Source organism: Talpa europaea, assembly GCF_964194135.1.
Source record: "Talpa europaea genome assembly, chromosome: 7".
NCBI classification, from domain to species: Eukaryota; Metazoa; Chordata; class Mammalia; order Eulipotyphla; family Talpidae; genus Talpa; species Talpa europaea.
In genome coordinates, this window is record NC_140074.1 from 91,642,378 (window position 1) to 91,656,605 (window position 14,228).

General features: G+C 50.4%; 2 protein-coding genes across 3 annotated transcripts; one reads left to right on the forward strand and one right to left on the reverse strand.

Moving 5' to 3' along the window:
* Nucleotides 1–882: 882 nt before the first annotated feature.
* On the forward strand, nt 883–8,866 carry ELP5 (elongator acetyltransferase complex subunit 5; the record flags this gene model as incomplete). Of its 2 annotated transcripts, none has more annotated exons than XM_084237017.1 (8): nt 883–943; nt 1,088–1,148; nt 1,232–1,312; nt 4,287–4,507; nt 6,682–6,863; nt 7,701–7,796; nt 7,915–8,033; nt 8,663–8,866. In XM_084237017.1, 8 exons carry the CDS (start codon nt 898–900, stop codon nt 8,775–8,777), a joined length of 921 nt encoding a protein of 306 aa, XP_084093143.1. In that variant the 3' UTR covers nt 8,778–8,866. The 2 variants fall into 2 exon arrangements, with proteins under 2 accessions (XP_084093143.1, XP_084093144.1); XM_084237018.1 differs by having other exon boundaries at nt 898–943; nt 7,933–8,033.
* Nucleotides 8,867–9,341: 475 nt separating this feature from the next.
* CLDN7 (claudin 7) lies at nt 9,342–11,188 on the reverse strand (the record flags this gene model as incomplete). The annotated part of the gene is made up of 4 exons (XM_084237209.1): nt 9,342–9,663; nt 9,753–9,837; nt 9,952–10,116; nt 10,966–11,188. 4 exons carry the CDS (start codon nt 11,186–11,188, stop codon nt 9,501–9,503), a joined length of 636 nt encoding a protein of 211 aa, XP_084093335.1. The 3' UTR covers nt 9,342–9,500.
* Nucleotides 11,189–14,228: the final 3,040 nt, after the last annotated feature.

Here is a 14,228-nt window from a genome sequence, read left to right on the forward strand (position 1 = left end):
GGGGGTAGTGGGGGAGGGGGCTAGGGAGAAAGGAGGGAGGGAGAAGGGGGAGGGGAAGGGGGAGCGAAGGGTGGCCCGCTGCGCAGGCGCACTAGGGGGCTGCCCGCGGGAAAGGGGCGGGCGGGGGCAGCGGCGCTCAAAGGGCTGCGTCCGCAGAGAACTGGACAGCTGAGCGAAGGAGCAAGAAAAGAGGGGGAGGGGGAGCCGAAGGACGAGGACGGCTGGACCGGAGCGGCCTCCCCCTCCCCGAGGTCGGTGGTGCCTTAGCCGCTGGGAAGCGGGGCTACAGCCTCTGCAGCTGGATTTCCCACTCTGACAGGCGCCATTTTACCGCCCAAAGGGCTCCCTCCTCTCTTCCCCCCTCCTCTTCCCCTCTGACACTACTTCCGGTGGTGACGTGTATTCGCTTCACCGGGACTTCAGTTCCCCTAGCTCGGTCTATGGGGGTGGGGACAGGAAAATGGAGTGCGTTCCCAACAAGGCCGCAATATTGCGCACGCGCGGAAGATGGCGGTGGGCGGGGCCTGAGATGAAGCCGGCCTCGCCTCCAGGGGCGTGGGCGGGGCCGAGTGGAGGCTCTTGCCGGAGAGGTTCCGACAGTCTGCGACCCTCCCCCCCTCACGTTGACAACTGCCCCAACGGCCCTTCCCTTCCTCCTTCCTACTCATGGTAAAAATTTAGAGTGGGCGTCGTCCCTACATCTGCGACCAGGCTCAGGAAGAACCCCTCCGCATGAGCCCCCTGGCATCACTGACTATGATCACCGCACTTCGGCCTGTGCCAGGTTTTAGCGGGAGGAAACATGCGTGCCCCGCCCCTTTCTCTTGGAGGGGGCGGTGCAGCGGCTCATGACGCCATCAGAGGGCGTCGGAGGAGGGAGCGCGACGCCAGCTGAAGATGTTGGAATCGCTTTTGGGTTTTGGTGGTCTGGTGCTGCTTCGGGGTAAAGACCTTGGGTACAGGACGTTAGGAACCCGGCTGAAGTGGCGCAAGTGGAGAAGCGTCACAATTCAGGGCTAGCGGTCGCAACGGGTTCGGGAAGGTGGAGACCCCAGTGTTCTGACAAAGTTTCTCCATCTCTCCCCAGACTCGGTGGAGTGGGAGGGGCGCCGTTTGCTGAAGGCACTTATCAAGAAATCTGCACTGTGGTGAGTTCCACAGTATCTCCCCCTCGTCGCTGGGAAGGGAGCCTGGGCTCCACTCTTTGACACTCCCCCTTATTCTGCCTCAGTGGGGAGCAAGTCCACATCCTGGGCTGTGAAGTGAGTGAGGAAGAGTTCCGTGAAGGGTTTGACTCCAACATCAACAGCCGGTAAGAACAAACAGATTTAATTGGATGTGGGATTTCTGTTACTAAGGAATTTCCCATACAGCAGCATGCGCAGTATCTGGTGTCTAATAGCAGTTAGCTAAATATTTAGTGATTGAATATGAGTCTCTCAAAGAATTAGAAAAAGCGGCAGGTGGGGTGAGTATCTGGAAAATCTAAAGCAGAGACCATAGAAGTTGGTGTTTTTTGTAAGATTTATTTATTTATGCAAGAACTGGGGTACAGGCCAGAGGCACTGGAGGGTGAGAGAATTCACCAGAGACAAAGCGGGGAGCAGAACAGGCGAAGACACTGCTGAGAGGAGCAGTGGTCGAGGCAGGGGAGGTCTGCCGCGCTATGTGGGCATCTGCCTAGACGGCCGGGAATTGAACCCGCTCTGCAGAGGCTGCAGACAGCTTCACAGCGTGGTGCTCAACCCGCTGTGCCACCAGGGAGGCCCTAGATGTTTTTTGGTTGTTCTTTTTTTTTAAGATTTATTTATGCAGGCCTCCCCTGGTGGCCCAAGCGGTTAAGCACTGTGCTGTGGGGCCCTCTGCAGCCTCTGCAGTGCCGGCAATGGTTCCACATGGCGTGGCGGACCTCTCCTGTCGCGCCTGCTGCTCCCCTCAGCAGTGTATTTCGTCAGTCTGCCTGTTCTGTTCCCTGCTCTGTCTCTGGTGAATCCTTTCACCCTCCTGCACATCTGGACTGTACCTCAGTTCTTGTATAAATAAATACATAAATAAATCTTTTTTAAAAAGATTTGTTTATGCATACAAGAACTGGGGTGTAGGCCAGAGGTGATGGGGGTGAGAGGATTCACCAGAGACAGAGTGGTGAGCAGAACAGACAGTTCCACTGAAATACACTGCTGAGGGGCGCAGCACTCAAGACAGGAGAGGTCAGCTGCCTGGCCGCAGATGGAACTCATGCTTCAGTGGCTGGCGATAGCTTGATAGCTCTGTCTTTAATCCCTGCGCCACCAGGGAGGCCCAGAAGTTTAAAAAGAAATAGTAATAAAATACCAACTACAGTTCAGCACTACAGGCTTTACTGGAGGATAATAAAAATGCATTCTGCCTTTTTAGTTATTCAGAAACTGGTAATATTTAAACCGTACGTGGATTCCAAACTTCCATCAACACTCTGGGACATAGCATAGAGATGGAAGTAACGGCATGTGCCAAGTTAGGAAGATACGGTAGGGCATATCTGTTCATGGAAGAACTTCCTGAGGTCAGAAAGATAAAAATGTATATGATAGTAAAAAGCATTACAGAGCATGAAAAGGAATGTATTATTCTTAGGGTAATGGAGAATCATTTGAAAATTTGGAATAAAGCGGTAACATCATCCTGTTAGACAAACCCAGTGACCAGTGTGGAGAATTGGTTGGAAGGGGGCAATTTGGAGACAGGGACTGAGATATCTATGTAATGAGCATCAGTTGTGAACCAGAACTGCTAGGCACAGGAGATATAATAGTGAATGAGGAAAATACAGTTCCTGCCCTAATGAATCTTAGAGAATAATGACAGATGACAGGGATATGGCTTAAAGCAACAGCAGTAGGAACAGAGTTTAGGACAGCTGTAAACAGACTTAGCAGGTAGAATTCCCAAGACTTACAGAGTCTGTCTCTGTGAGACAGAGAAAAGCATCCAGATCACAAGGTCACTGAACTAATTTACGTTGCTTGATTAAGAAAGATCACTTCCTGGGCCTCCCCTGGTGACGCAGCAGTTGAGCGCTGGGCTGCGAAGCTGCCCACAGCCTCTGCAGCGCCAATTCGATCCCCGGCCACAGGCAATGGTCCCACATGGCACGACAGACCTTTCCTGCCGTGCCTGCTGCTCCCCTCAGCAGTGTATTTCGTCAACCTGCCTGTTCTGTTCCCCGCTCTGGTGAATTCTCTCACCCTCCTGCGCTTCTGACTGTACCCAGTGCTTGTATAAATAAATAAATAAATCTTTAAAAAAAAAGAAAGAACACTTCCTGGTCTGGACAGCCCATTAAATGATAATAGTATTTTATATTTATTTGTTAAGACCTAACTTTTTATCAGCCATTGTTTTGAGAGAGGTGGTTCTATATGTTAAGATGATATTCACGTGGGAAGCAGAACAGAGAAAGGGATTATCTAGTAACATGTTCTACTACAATGATTTCAAGCCCATGCCATTCTGCCTTTCTGGATTGCTATTTTATCTGTAGTTAGTACCACATGACTTAATTCTTTTTTATTATTCTTTTTTATTAAAGATTTATTTATTTTTATACAAGAACCGGGGTACAGGCCAGATGCACGGGAGGATGAAAGGATTCACCAGAGACAGACCGGGAACAGAACAGGCAGACTGATGAAATACACTGCTGAGGGGAGCAGCGGGCTAGACAGGAGAGGTCTGCTACGCCATGTGGGATTCTCACCGGCCGGCTGGGATTGAACCCGTGCTGCAGAGGCTGTGGACAGCTTCACAGTGCAGCACTCAACCGCCTGCACCATTAAGGAAGCCCCATGACTTAATTCTTAACCTTTCATAAACTTTACTATGGATAGGAACCATGTCTCTCATTCTTTCCTTTCCCTTCAACCATCCAGAAAGTGATTCACTTTAGATACCACTCATAATATAATTGATAATAATGATAAGTAGCACTAATCAAGCATTTAGTTTATGTCAAGCACTGTACTACATGTTAAGAGGTTGGTATTCCTATTTTATAAATGAAGAAACTGAATCTTAAGTAATATATCCGGTCATCTTAGTCAAGTAACAAAGCCAAACTTGGAGTTCAGGGCTGTCTGACATCAAAATCTTTTTCCAGTCAACATATTCTACCTGTAAGTAATAATTTTCATCAATATTTAGGATAGTAGCAAAAATTGTGAAAAAAGCCACAAAGATCAGAAGATGACGTTTGAAATGGGGGGGCATAGGTCAATATTATGTTGTCTCCCGTTCTCCCTTTGCAGGTTGGTTTACCATGACTTCTTTAAAGACCCTCTCAACTGGTTGAAAACGGGGGAAGATGTTGCCAGGGGGCCCCTGGGAGCATTGAGAGCCATATGCAAGAGGGCAGATCCTGGTCCTGTCACCATTGCTCTTGATTCACTTAGCTGGCTGCTGCTTCACCTCCCCTGTGCTTCACTCTGCCAGACCCTGAATACTCTAGGCCATTGGGACTCCCGCCCTGGTGAGACCCCTGCTTCCCCTCATTCATCTCTCCCTGCTAAGGAATGTGCCCCTTTCTACCCTAAGGAAAAACATATCTGAGACCGCGTTCATCTTTTTAGCCTTTATTCTAGTTCTTGACTTCTTCATAATGATATCTGTCAGTCACCTTTTCTCTTTTCCAAGTTCTTTTTTTCCTTAAGATTTATTTATGCATACAAGAACTGGAGTACAGGCCAGAGGTGCAGGGGTGGGGTGAGAAGATTCACCAGAGACGAGAGTAGGAACAAGAACAGGCAGATGTACTGAAATATTCTGCTGAGGGGAGCAGCAGGAAGACAGGAGAGGTCTGCTGCTCCATGTGGATTAGCTCCCTGCCCAGGGATCGAACTCATACTGCATGGCTGAGGATAGCTTCATAGTGCTGAGACTTAGCCCCTTGCACTACCAGGGAGGCACTTCAAGTTCTTTTTTACTCATTCATTTCATTCGTTCAGTAAACATTAAATATGTATGATGCGTTAGATACAATTCTAGATAATGGGAAAGTAAAAGCTAACCATAGTCAGATACTTGTCTTCTAGAAGTTCAAAGTTCCATAAAGGATACAGGCAGGTAAACAAGCAGCTATGAGATAGTCTGATAAGGGCCATCTATCATAAAGGAATATGCACAGAGTACAAGACAGTAAGGAAGGAACTGTCTTGAAGAGCAATTGGTCAGCTAGGTAAATTTGATCAGGCAAGGGGCAGTGGTACTCTGAAGTACAATGAGGGTACTACAGTGGACTTTGGAGTTAAAACACTCAGCTTTGTATCAAGGAATCAAATACCCAGCTTACTTTCAATGCTTTCATTTGCTCTGTAAAAATGGGGGAAAGGAGGGTAGAGTTTATAGTATTAGAACGAACCATTTGGAAATGTCTTTTTTTAAAGATTTATTTATTTAAGCACTGGGGTACAGGCCAGAGGTGTGGGGGGTGAGAGGATTCACCAGAGACAGAGTGGGGAACAAAACAGGCAGATTGACTGAAATACACTGCTGAGGGGAGCAGCGAGCAAGTCAGGAGAGGTTTGTTGCACCATGTGGGTCACCTCCCTGTCCAGGGATTGAACTCATTCTGCAGTGGCTGCGGATAGCTTCATAGGTTGCCTCTTAACCTCTTGCGCCACCAGGGAGGCCCAGGAATTCTTTTTTTTTTAACATAGATTATTATGCATACAAGAACTGGGTTACAGACCAGAGGTGCGGGGGCAGCGTAAGAAGATTCACCAGAGACAAGAGTGGGGAGCAGACCAAGCAGGTGACTGAAATACACTGCTGAGGAGAACAGCGGGGAGACAGGAGAGGTCTGCTGCACTATGTGGGTTAGCTCCCTGCCCGGGGATTGAACTCATACTGCACCTCTGAGGATAGCTTCATAGTGTTGAAACTCAGCCCTTTGCGCCACCAGGGAGGCCCTAGAATTGTCTTTTAAAAAAAAAAAAAAAAGATGATTTATGCATGTAAGAGCCGGGGTGTAGGCCAGAGGTGCAGGGGTGAGAGGATTCACCAAAGACAGAGCGGGAAGCAGAACAGGCTGATTGACTGAAATACACGGCTGAGGGGACCAGCAGGCAAACAGAAGAGGTCTGCTGCGCCATGTGGGTCAGCTCCCTGGCCAGGGATCGAACTTATGTTGCAGTGACTGCTGATAGCTTCATAGTGCTGAGACTTAACCCTTTGAGCCACTAGGGAGGTCCTCTGGAATTGTCCTTTTTTAAGGTCAGATTTGGTCAAATATTAGTTGTTTTACACATTTCAACCTAAAGATGCTGACCTTTGTAAGGTTGAAATGTTAAAATGTTTAGTTCAGTGCTTGACACTAAGTGTTCCTCAGCAGTGTATTTCAGTAGATCTGGCTGTTCTGCTCCCCACTTTCTCTGTGATGAATCCTCTCACCCCACCCCCACACCTCTGGCCTGTACCCCAGTTCTTGTATGCATAAATAAACAAATCTTTAAAAATAAAAAAATAAAGTTGAGGGCTGAAAGGATCAGAGCAGGGCAGTGAAAATGGCCAAGATAAATTAGGATTGTGACTGAACTATGTTTAATATGGACATCCTTTCTTTTTTCCTCTCCACTATTTTATCTCAGGACTACCCTGAATGCTCCTGACTGGCTTTCATGGCTTATATTTCTTGTCCCTCTCCAGGTGGCGGCTCCCCATTGAAACAGGTGCGTGTGCTAGGCCTGTTACATGAAGAGCTTCATGGCCCAGGCCCTTTGGGAGCATTGAGCAGCCTTGCTCAAACTGAGGTGACCCTGAGAGGGACAGCAGGCCAGACCTCAGCCCACATCCTCTATCGGAGGCACCAACAGCGCCCAACCCATCAGGTCAGAGCACCAGGTGGACTGGAGATTGGATCAGGCAGGGGAAGTCTTGATGGGAATAGCCCTGAAAATGCTGTGATTAAGCACTTCCCTGTGCTTTCATCATTTCATCCATTCCCTTATTTAATCCTCACAACTACCCATGAGGTATTGTCCCCATTTTGCAGCCTGGGCAGCAAAAATCCAGGAAGAATGAAGTTTTAAGTTACTTAACCAAGGTTATAGAGAGAGTAAGTTGTAGAGCTAGCATTTGAACTCACATTTTGTCTGAATCAGACCCTGTGAGTTTATTTAATTTTTTTATAGAGGCATGTTTATTTATTTGTTTGTTTAAGGGTTTGTTTATACATGCACTGGGTACAGTCAGAAGCACGGGAGGGTGAGAAAACCCACCAGAGCAGGGAACAGAACAGGCAGAAAGACCGAAGCACACTGCTGAGGGGAGCAGCGGGCGGCAGGAGAGGTCTGCGCGCCATGTGGGACCCTCCTCCGGTGGCCAGGGAGCAGCCGGGGCCGGGGATAGAACCAGCGCTGCAGAGGCCGCGGGCAGCTTCGCAACCCAGCGCTCAACCACTGCGCCACCGGGGAGGCCCCCTGTGAGTTTATTAAACCATAAAAGATACTGCTTTCCAGGAAATGGAAAAGAAGAGCCAGGAGTAGTTACTAGTGGGGAAAAGGAAGAAGTCTTATCTGGGGAGCCTTGTTGGAGGGATTAGAAGTAGAAAGCAAGAGCTAAAAGGACCCAGTTACAGAGATGCCTGGGAGCTCGTTAGTTTCTAAGTGCTCTGGTTTATTGAGTAAGATGGAAAAAGTCTGTTAAATGCTCTTCTTTCTTCTCAGATTCATTGGTTCTCCATCTTGTCTGACTTTAGTTTGGATCTCCAAGGAGGACCACCCCTAGAGTCCCAGGACCACCTAGATCTTCACAAACTCCAGGTATCTAAGAGTGCCAGGGCCAGGACAGGGAACTGAGTTTGGAGTCTAGCAAAAGGAGAGACTAAAAATTGCAGACTTTGGGGTGTGGTCAGGGATTCTAGCAATGGGTCATTGGCAGCATCCTTTGTACCTACAGGTGGACCCCACGACTCATTTGACCTTTAACCTTCACCTGTCCAAGGAAGAGAAAGAAGCCAAAGATAACTTGACCCTCCCCTTCCAGTTCAGCTCTGAAAAGTAAGGTTGGGGCAGATACCCAGCACCTGGGCCTAAAGGGTGGGGCAGCAGGTTATTGATTAACCTTCCAGACTTTATAGGGGTTGAAGTCCACCTCCAGAGACAGTCTAGGGAGTGGTTCTTTACCCACCCGTACTCTAACAATAGCAAAGGGCTTTTATGTCTCTTTCCCATATAGCCTTGGGTCCCACTTCCACCATTGTCTCCAAATAATCTGGGCTTGAGCAGAGCCAGGTATTACTAGTAGAGCAGTATAGGAGTATATCCCAGTACCAGACCCTGGGAAGAGACCCTGTCTCTCGGCAACAGTACTAGACTAGGAAGCTAGATGGGTACTACAAAGAGATTTATCGGGCTTAGTAGGTACGTTTTTCTGTGTGTGTGGGTGGGTGAGGCAAGACTACTATAGGATCCTTGCCCTCAAGCTGCTGAGAACTTGGGTTATTATTAGTAGAGGAGTATAGTAGTATATCCCAGTACCAGATGGTGCTTGAGTACTAACTAAACGAGGAAATCAGAGAAAGGGACTTGAACCAAGACAGAATAGAGGCCAAAGAGGGAATCACATTCATTGGGAAGAGGGTATCCAGACTACCCATCCTAACCAGCACCAATTCCTCCCTTCTCAGGCAGCGGGCTCTTCTGCACCCTACGCCAGGCCGGGCTGTCAGCCATATCTTCTATGAACCAGATGCTTATGATGACCTGGACCAAGAAGACCCAGACGATGACCTAGATGTTTGACTGGCCAGGAAATTTGACTAGATTATAAGTAGACAGGAAGGAGGAAGACCTTGGGCCCATGACCATCCTTCCATTGTTTGGTTGGCCTTACTTTGTCCCTGTCACAACTTTGTTCCATGTCTGTGGAGGCCCTGCGCTATGACCATGAGCCCAGAATCATTGTGCAATAGGACAAAAAGTGGGATGGAGTTCTCATAGAAGGTGAAAGAAAAAGAAACCTCCCCATGCCTAATAAAAATCTTAATTTTTTATTAAAGAAATTTTGGTAGCTATTTAAGTAAAAGTTGAGAGAGGACTGATGGATGGGAATTGATGAGGGACTCTAAGCACCTGAAACTTTGAGTCAGTAAGTGTTGGAGTCTGAATAACAATGAAGGGGTGGAACACACGGATGGTCAAGCATACCCCTGGTGCTCCATCAGTGTTTTTTTTTTAACTGACTAGGTATACTTCAGGGCCCAGGCAAGGATCTGAGAAGAAAGCAAAAACCCTGAAGGGGGAAAATCCAACTTTCTAAAACACACTTTTTATTATTGTACAAAAAGCACACCCTCCCCTCCTTTTGTCTTCCCACCCATTGTACATGATGTGCAAGGTTAGAGTGACTGGGAGGCTGCCAATCACTCCACATCCTGCCCACTCACTGCCATCTCTATCCCAGGTCCTGAGATTTCAGTTATCTGGACACACATAACCTTCAGTCTGCCACAAAGGGGTCCCAGATCACACATACTCCTTGTTAGAACTGGGCTTAGGGTAGGAGTGGGGTGCCCGGTATCCAGTCTTGTTCTCATTCCTAGGACAGGAACATGAGAGCAGCGAACCTCCCAGGATGACCAGAGCTGACCCTGCCCAGCCAATAAAGATTGCAGGACCAAACTCAAACCTGTGGAAAGAGGATTGGGGTCAGAGATCCTGCCCTCCCTTTGCCCACCCCAAACCTGTCCCCTTAGGAGGCAAGACTGCCGAACTTACTTAGTATTCATGATGCCCAAAGGGTTATAAAAGTCTCTGACAATCTGGTTGCCATACCAGGAGCAAACTGTCAAAGCAACGAGACCTGGAAAGAGGAAGAATTCCAATACATTAAGCCCCAAGTCACTTTGCCCACTCTTCGTCCAAAATGGGGAGAAGGGAGAAGGGCCCTTGGGCCCACCTTAGTTCTGTGACTCACCAGCCACGATGAAAATGATACCTCCGGCCATGGCTATACGGGCCTTTTTCGTTTTGTCATCTCCCCCACAGTTTGTGCACTTCATGCCCATCGTGGCCACGATCATGGCTATGAAGCCCAGCACCAGGGATACCACCATTAGGGCTCGAGTGGCCTGCACAGACGCTGCGGGGTAGGGAGAACGACACCGTCATTGCTGGAAATGGCAGTACTCGGAAGATTTGGAGTCGCCGGCTGCGCCCACCGACCAGCAGGATTCTGCGCTACCCCCGTACCCCACCCCCTGGGCCCCGCTCCGCGTCCAAGTCGCGGGCTCAAGCTGGTTAGGTCCTGCCCCCGCCTAACTGCGAGGCCTTTCAGCTCCGCCCCGCCCACTCTATCCTAGTACCCGCCCGGGGCAACAAGGTTTCGATGAAACTGTCCGAGTGGGGGGAAGGGTGAGAGAGGCCGCGACAAAGGGGAGGTAGCACCCGGATCCCCCGCACGGGCCGCACATGCCGTCCCGCGTCCCAGATCTGACCCCACTATCTGGGCCACAGGGTTTGTGGCTTCGACTAATCTGCCGATAAGATTAGAGGCCGCAGGCAGCGGCCCATGTCTGACCGCGCGCACGCTCCGCCGCCCTCTGTCGACCCCGCAGCTTCCGCCAGGCGCGGCCTTTTTTGTAGGAGAGAAAAGGGTGGGAGATGGCGGAGGCCGATTCCTGGTCAGGGCGGTGGAGCAAGGGACCACCCGGGTCTGGGACCCCGCTTTTCGAGTGGGTTGGGCCGCCGGGAGCCGAGGCCGAGCAGGGACGGAAGAGGGGGTGCAGCTGGCCCTTGCGTACTGGCCCACGTGCCGCCCAGAATCCTGACCCGCTCCCGCCCAGCCCCTCTGCTCCCGCAGCTTCCTCTTCTCCCCGCCTGCTCCCGAGCAACCCAAGGCGTCCAGCCCTGGTGACTCCGGCCCTGCCCGGCACCCCACCCCGCGACCTCGGCCCTGGGCGCGTCCGCCCCGTCGATTTCTCTGACTTACCCGGCAGGGCGAGCACCGAGTCGTATATTTTGCAGCTTATCAAACCCGTGCTCTGTGTGACGCAGTCCATCCACAGCCCCTGGTATACGGCTTGGGACGTGATGATGTTGTCGCCCGCGTACGAGCTCATCTTCCACTTCGGGATGGCTGTGGCCGCCAACAGGCCCACCCAGCCAATCAGGGCCATGGAAAACCCCAGCAACTGCAGGCCCGAATTGGCCATTTCCGCCCTCAGAAACTGGGGACGCCGGGCAGGCGACCCTGCAATAAAACAAACTTTAGGGGACTACCCCACAAAAGACCACTTGGTGGTCTTAGGTCGCTCCCAAAAAAAGCAAGAAGTTTTAGTTGAGTGACCGCAGATCTTCTCACTACCCGAAGTAAACACAAATCGACCCCCTCCGGTGGGGCGAGGGTCGCAACAGCAGAAGGAACAGGCTGCGCCTAGAGGACAGGTAGCAGACAAAGGCGATCCGCGAAGGTCCGGCGGTTCCCTCCCCAGCTCTCGGCGACCCTGCTGGAACAAAAGGTGGAGGGCCCTACTGGGCGCGGTCCTGGGCGCTGGAAGTCCCCAAAGTACCCTGGGCTGTCAGCCCCAGGCCGCTGCACCACGGAGAGGCTCCTCAGCGGGTGAGCGGGCAGGTGCGCGAGGACAGGTGCGGCGCACCTGAGTATATATATGTAGGGCGTCGGGGGCGCGCCCCCGCGGGCATCGCAGCGCCGCGGGCGGGGGGGGGGCGGGGGCGGGACCGGTGCGGAGGCCGAGGTTGACCTGACGTCACCGAAGGGACACTTACCTGAACCGGAAGTCCTGGCCCCTACCCCTCCTTGTTCAGGTAAAGAGGAAGAAACCTGAGCCCCGGTGTCACGCCCCTTCACTTGCTGGGTTTTGACCGTTGGAGGTGGGGAAAACCGAGGCTTGTCGGGAGTCCTAAGATCTGGGGCAGCCCCTCTAGACTACATTTCCCTTGGACACCAAGAAGCCCCGTTTCCTCTCTCCACCTGATGTACCTGGAACGCTGCGCAGCCGGGTGGGGAGGAGGGGATCGTCCCGGGTCAGCCTTGACTGCGCCTGTTCCCTGCCGCGGAGACTTTTGGTTCCCACTCTAGGTGCTCTTGTCCGTCTCTACTCCCCTACCCCCCACTCTTAATTTACCTTTTTTCTTTTTACGCCCCATCCCCTCCCCCCCTTATCCTAGCTGGTCCTACTGTCAAGAGCCCTAGTGTCAAGGGCTTACTGTTCTCCCCACCCTCGGTAGGCTTCTGCCTCAGTGGTTTCTTCCTTCAGCTAAATAGACCCTGGATGTCGGAGGGAATAGTGACCACCCTAGAGGTGGGTGCGAAGGGCCCAATCCCCCAGAACTCCCCGCGCGTCAGCATCCCTCCACTTCCACAGCGCCTCCCCCTCTGCCATCCTCGTGCCTCTGTCTCATCTGTCGGTGGCCCTCCTGCTGTGTCCTCCACCAGAACTCCACTTTCTTGGCCTCCATCCCCATCCCTGACATGACTTAAAGCTTGGGCCCTTCGCACCCACCTCTAGGGTGGTCACTATCCCCTCCGACATCCAGGGTCCATTTAGCTGAAGGAAGAAACCACTGAGGCAGAAGCCTACCGAGGGTGGGGAGTACAGTAAGGCCTACACCCAACATTCCCCTCTCTGGGGGTCTTTCCAAACCTGTCCACCTTTACCTCCCCCCTTTTCCCCCAGGGACCCCCCAGCCATATGCCATATCCTTGGTTCCCAGCCTGGACCTGCCTAATTTGCATGGACTCTCCCATGCTCCCACCATTCTATCCTCCACAACTTCTGGGATTCAGCCCTGACTCCACTTCACCCTCCTGTTCCTCTCACTCTACCCCTCTACCCAAGATGTCCCCTTCCTCAGGACATGTCTTCTAAGCATCCCTCATTTGCTCATTCCTGACTCATCTTTTATTATTTCCTTCTTCCTGCCTTTTCTGCTACCTGTTTCTCTCCCCTCTTTAATCTACTTTTTAAAAAAGATTTATTTATTTATGCATACAATAGCTGGGGTACAGGCCAGAGATGTGGGGGGTGAGAGGATTCACCAGAGACAGAGTGGGGAGCAGAACAGCAGATTGACCGAAGTACACTGCTGAGGGGAGCAGTGGGCGAGACAAGAGAGGTCTGCTGTGCCATGTGGGTCACCTCCCTGGCTGGGGATCAAACTCGTGCTGCAGAGGCTGCAGACAGCTTCATAGGTTGCATCATAACTCCTTGCGCCACCAGGGAGGCCCTCGTTAATCTACTTTGTACCCTATCTCCAGCTCCCCTGGAGTCAGCATCCCCAGGTAGTCCTTCTTTCTCTTACGTGTACTCTTCTTCCTGTGTGCACATTACTCCCCCATTCTTGCCCAGTCTCCTTCCAATCCACCTCTTTTCAACCTTCTCAAACCTCTGACTTACCCACTTTTTTTAAGTTCTCATTTCATTTTTCTCCCTTTTTTTAACCTCTCCTGTCACATTTTTTTCATTGTTCCTCTTGAACAGTCTCTGTAAGTCTTCTTTTATTCAATAAACTTATTAAAGTTCTCCTCACACTAAGCTAATCAGCCTGGTTTTTTTCTTCAAAAAGCAGACTGTAATGAACTCATTTTTATCATTCTACTTTTAATTAATGGTGAGTTTTTTTAAGGTGATTTCCAGCTATAAAGTCCCATGTTTCTCATTACCTGAGTACAGTTGATCCTTGAACAACACAGATTCCAACTGCATTGGTCCACTTATATAGATTATTTTCAATAATCTATAAATGTACTTTCTCTTCCTTATGATTTTCTTTTTTTTTTTTAAGATTTTATTTATTTATTTATACAAGCACTGGGTACAGTCAGAAGCGCAGGAGGGTGAGAGAATTCACCAGAGCCAGAGCCAGGAACAGAAGAGGCAGACTGATGAAAAACACTGCTGAGGGGAGCAGCGGGGCGGCAGGAGAGGTCTGTGCGCCATGTGGGACCCTCTCTGGCGGCCAGGGATCGAACTGGCGCTGCAGAGGCTGCGGGCAGCCTCACAGCCCAGAGCTCAACCACTGCGCCACCAGGGGAGACCCCCTTATGATTTTCTTAATAACATTTTCTTTTTCTCTTTCTCTTTCTAACATTTTCTCTAAATAACATTTGCTTTATTATAAGTATACAGAATATAATACATATAACTGTAAACATGTTAATTGACTATGTCCTTAATAAGGCTTTCTAAGCTATTAAATTTTAGGGGAGTCAAAAGTTATATACATGGAAAA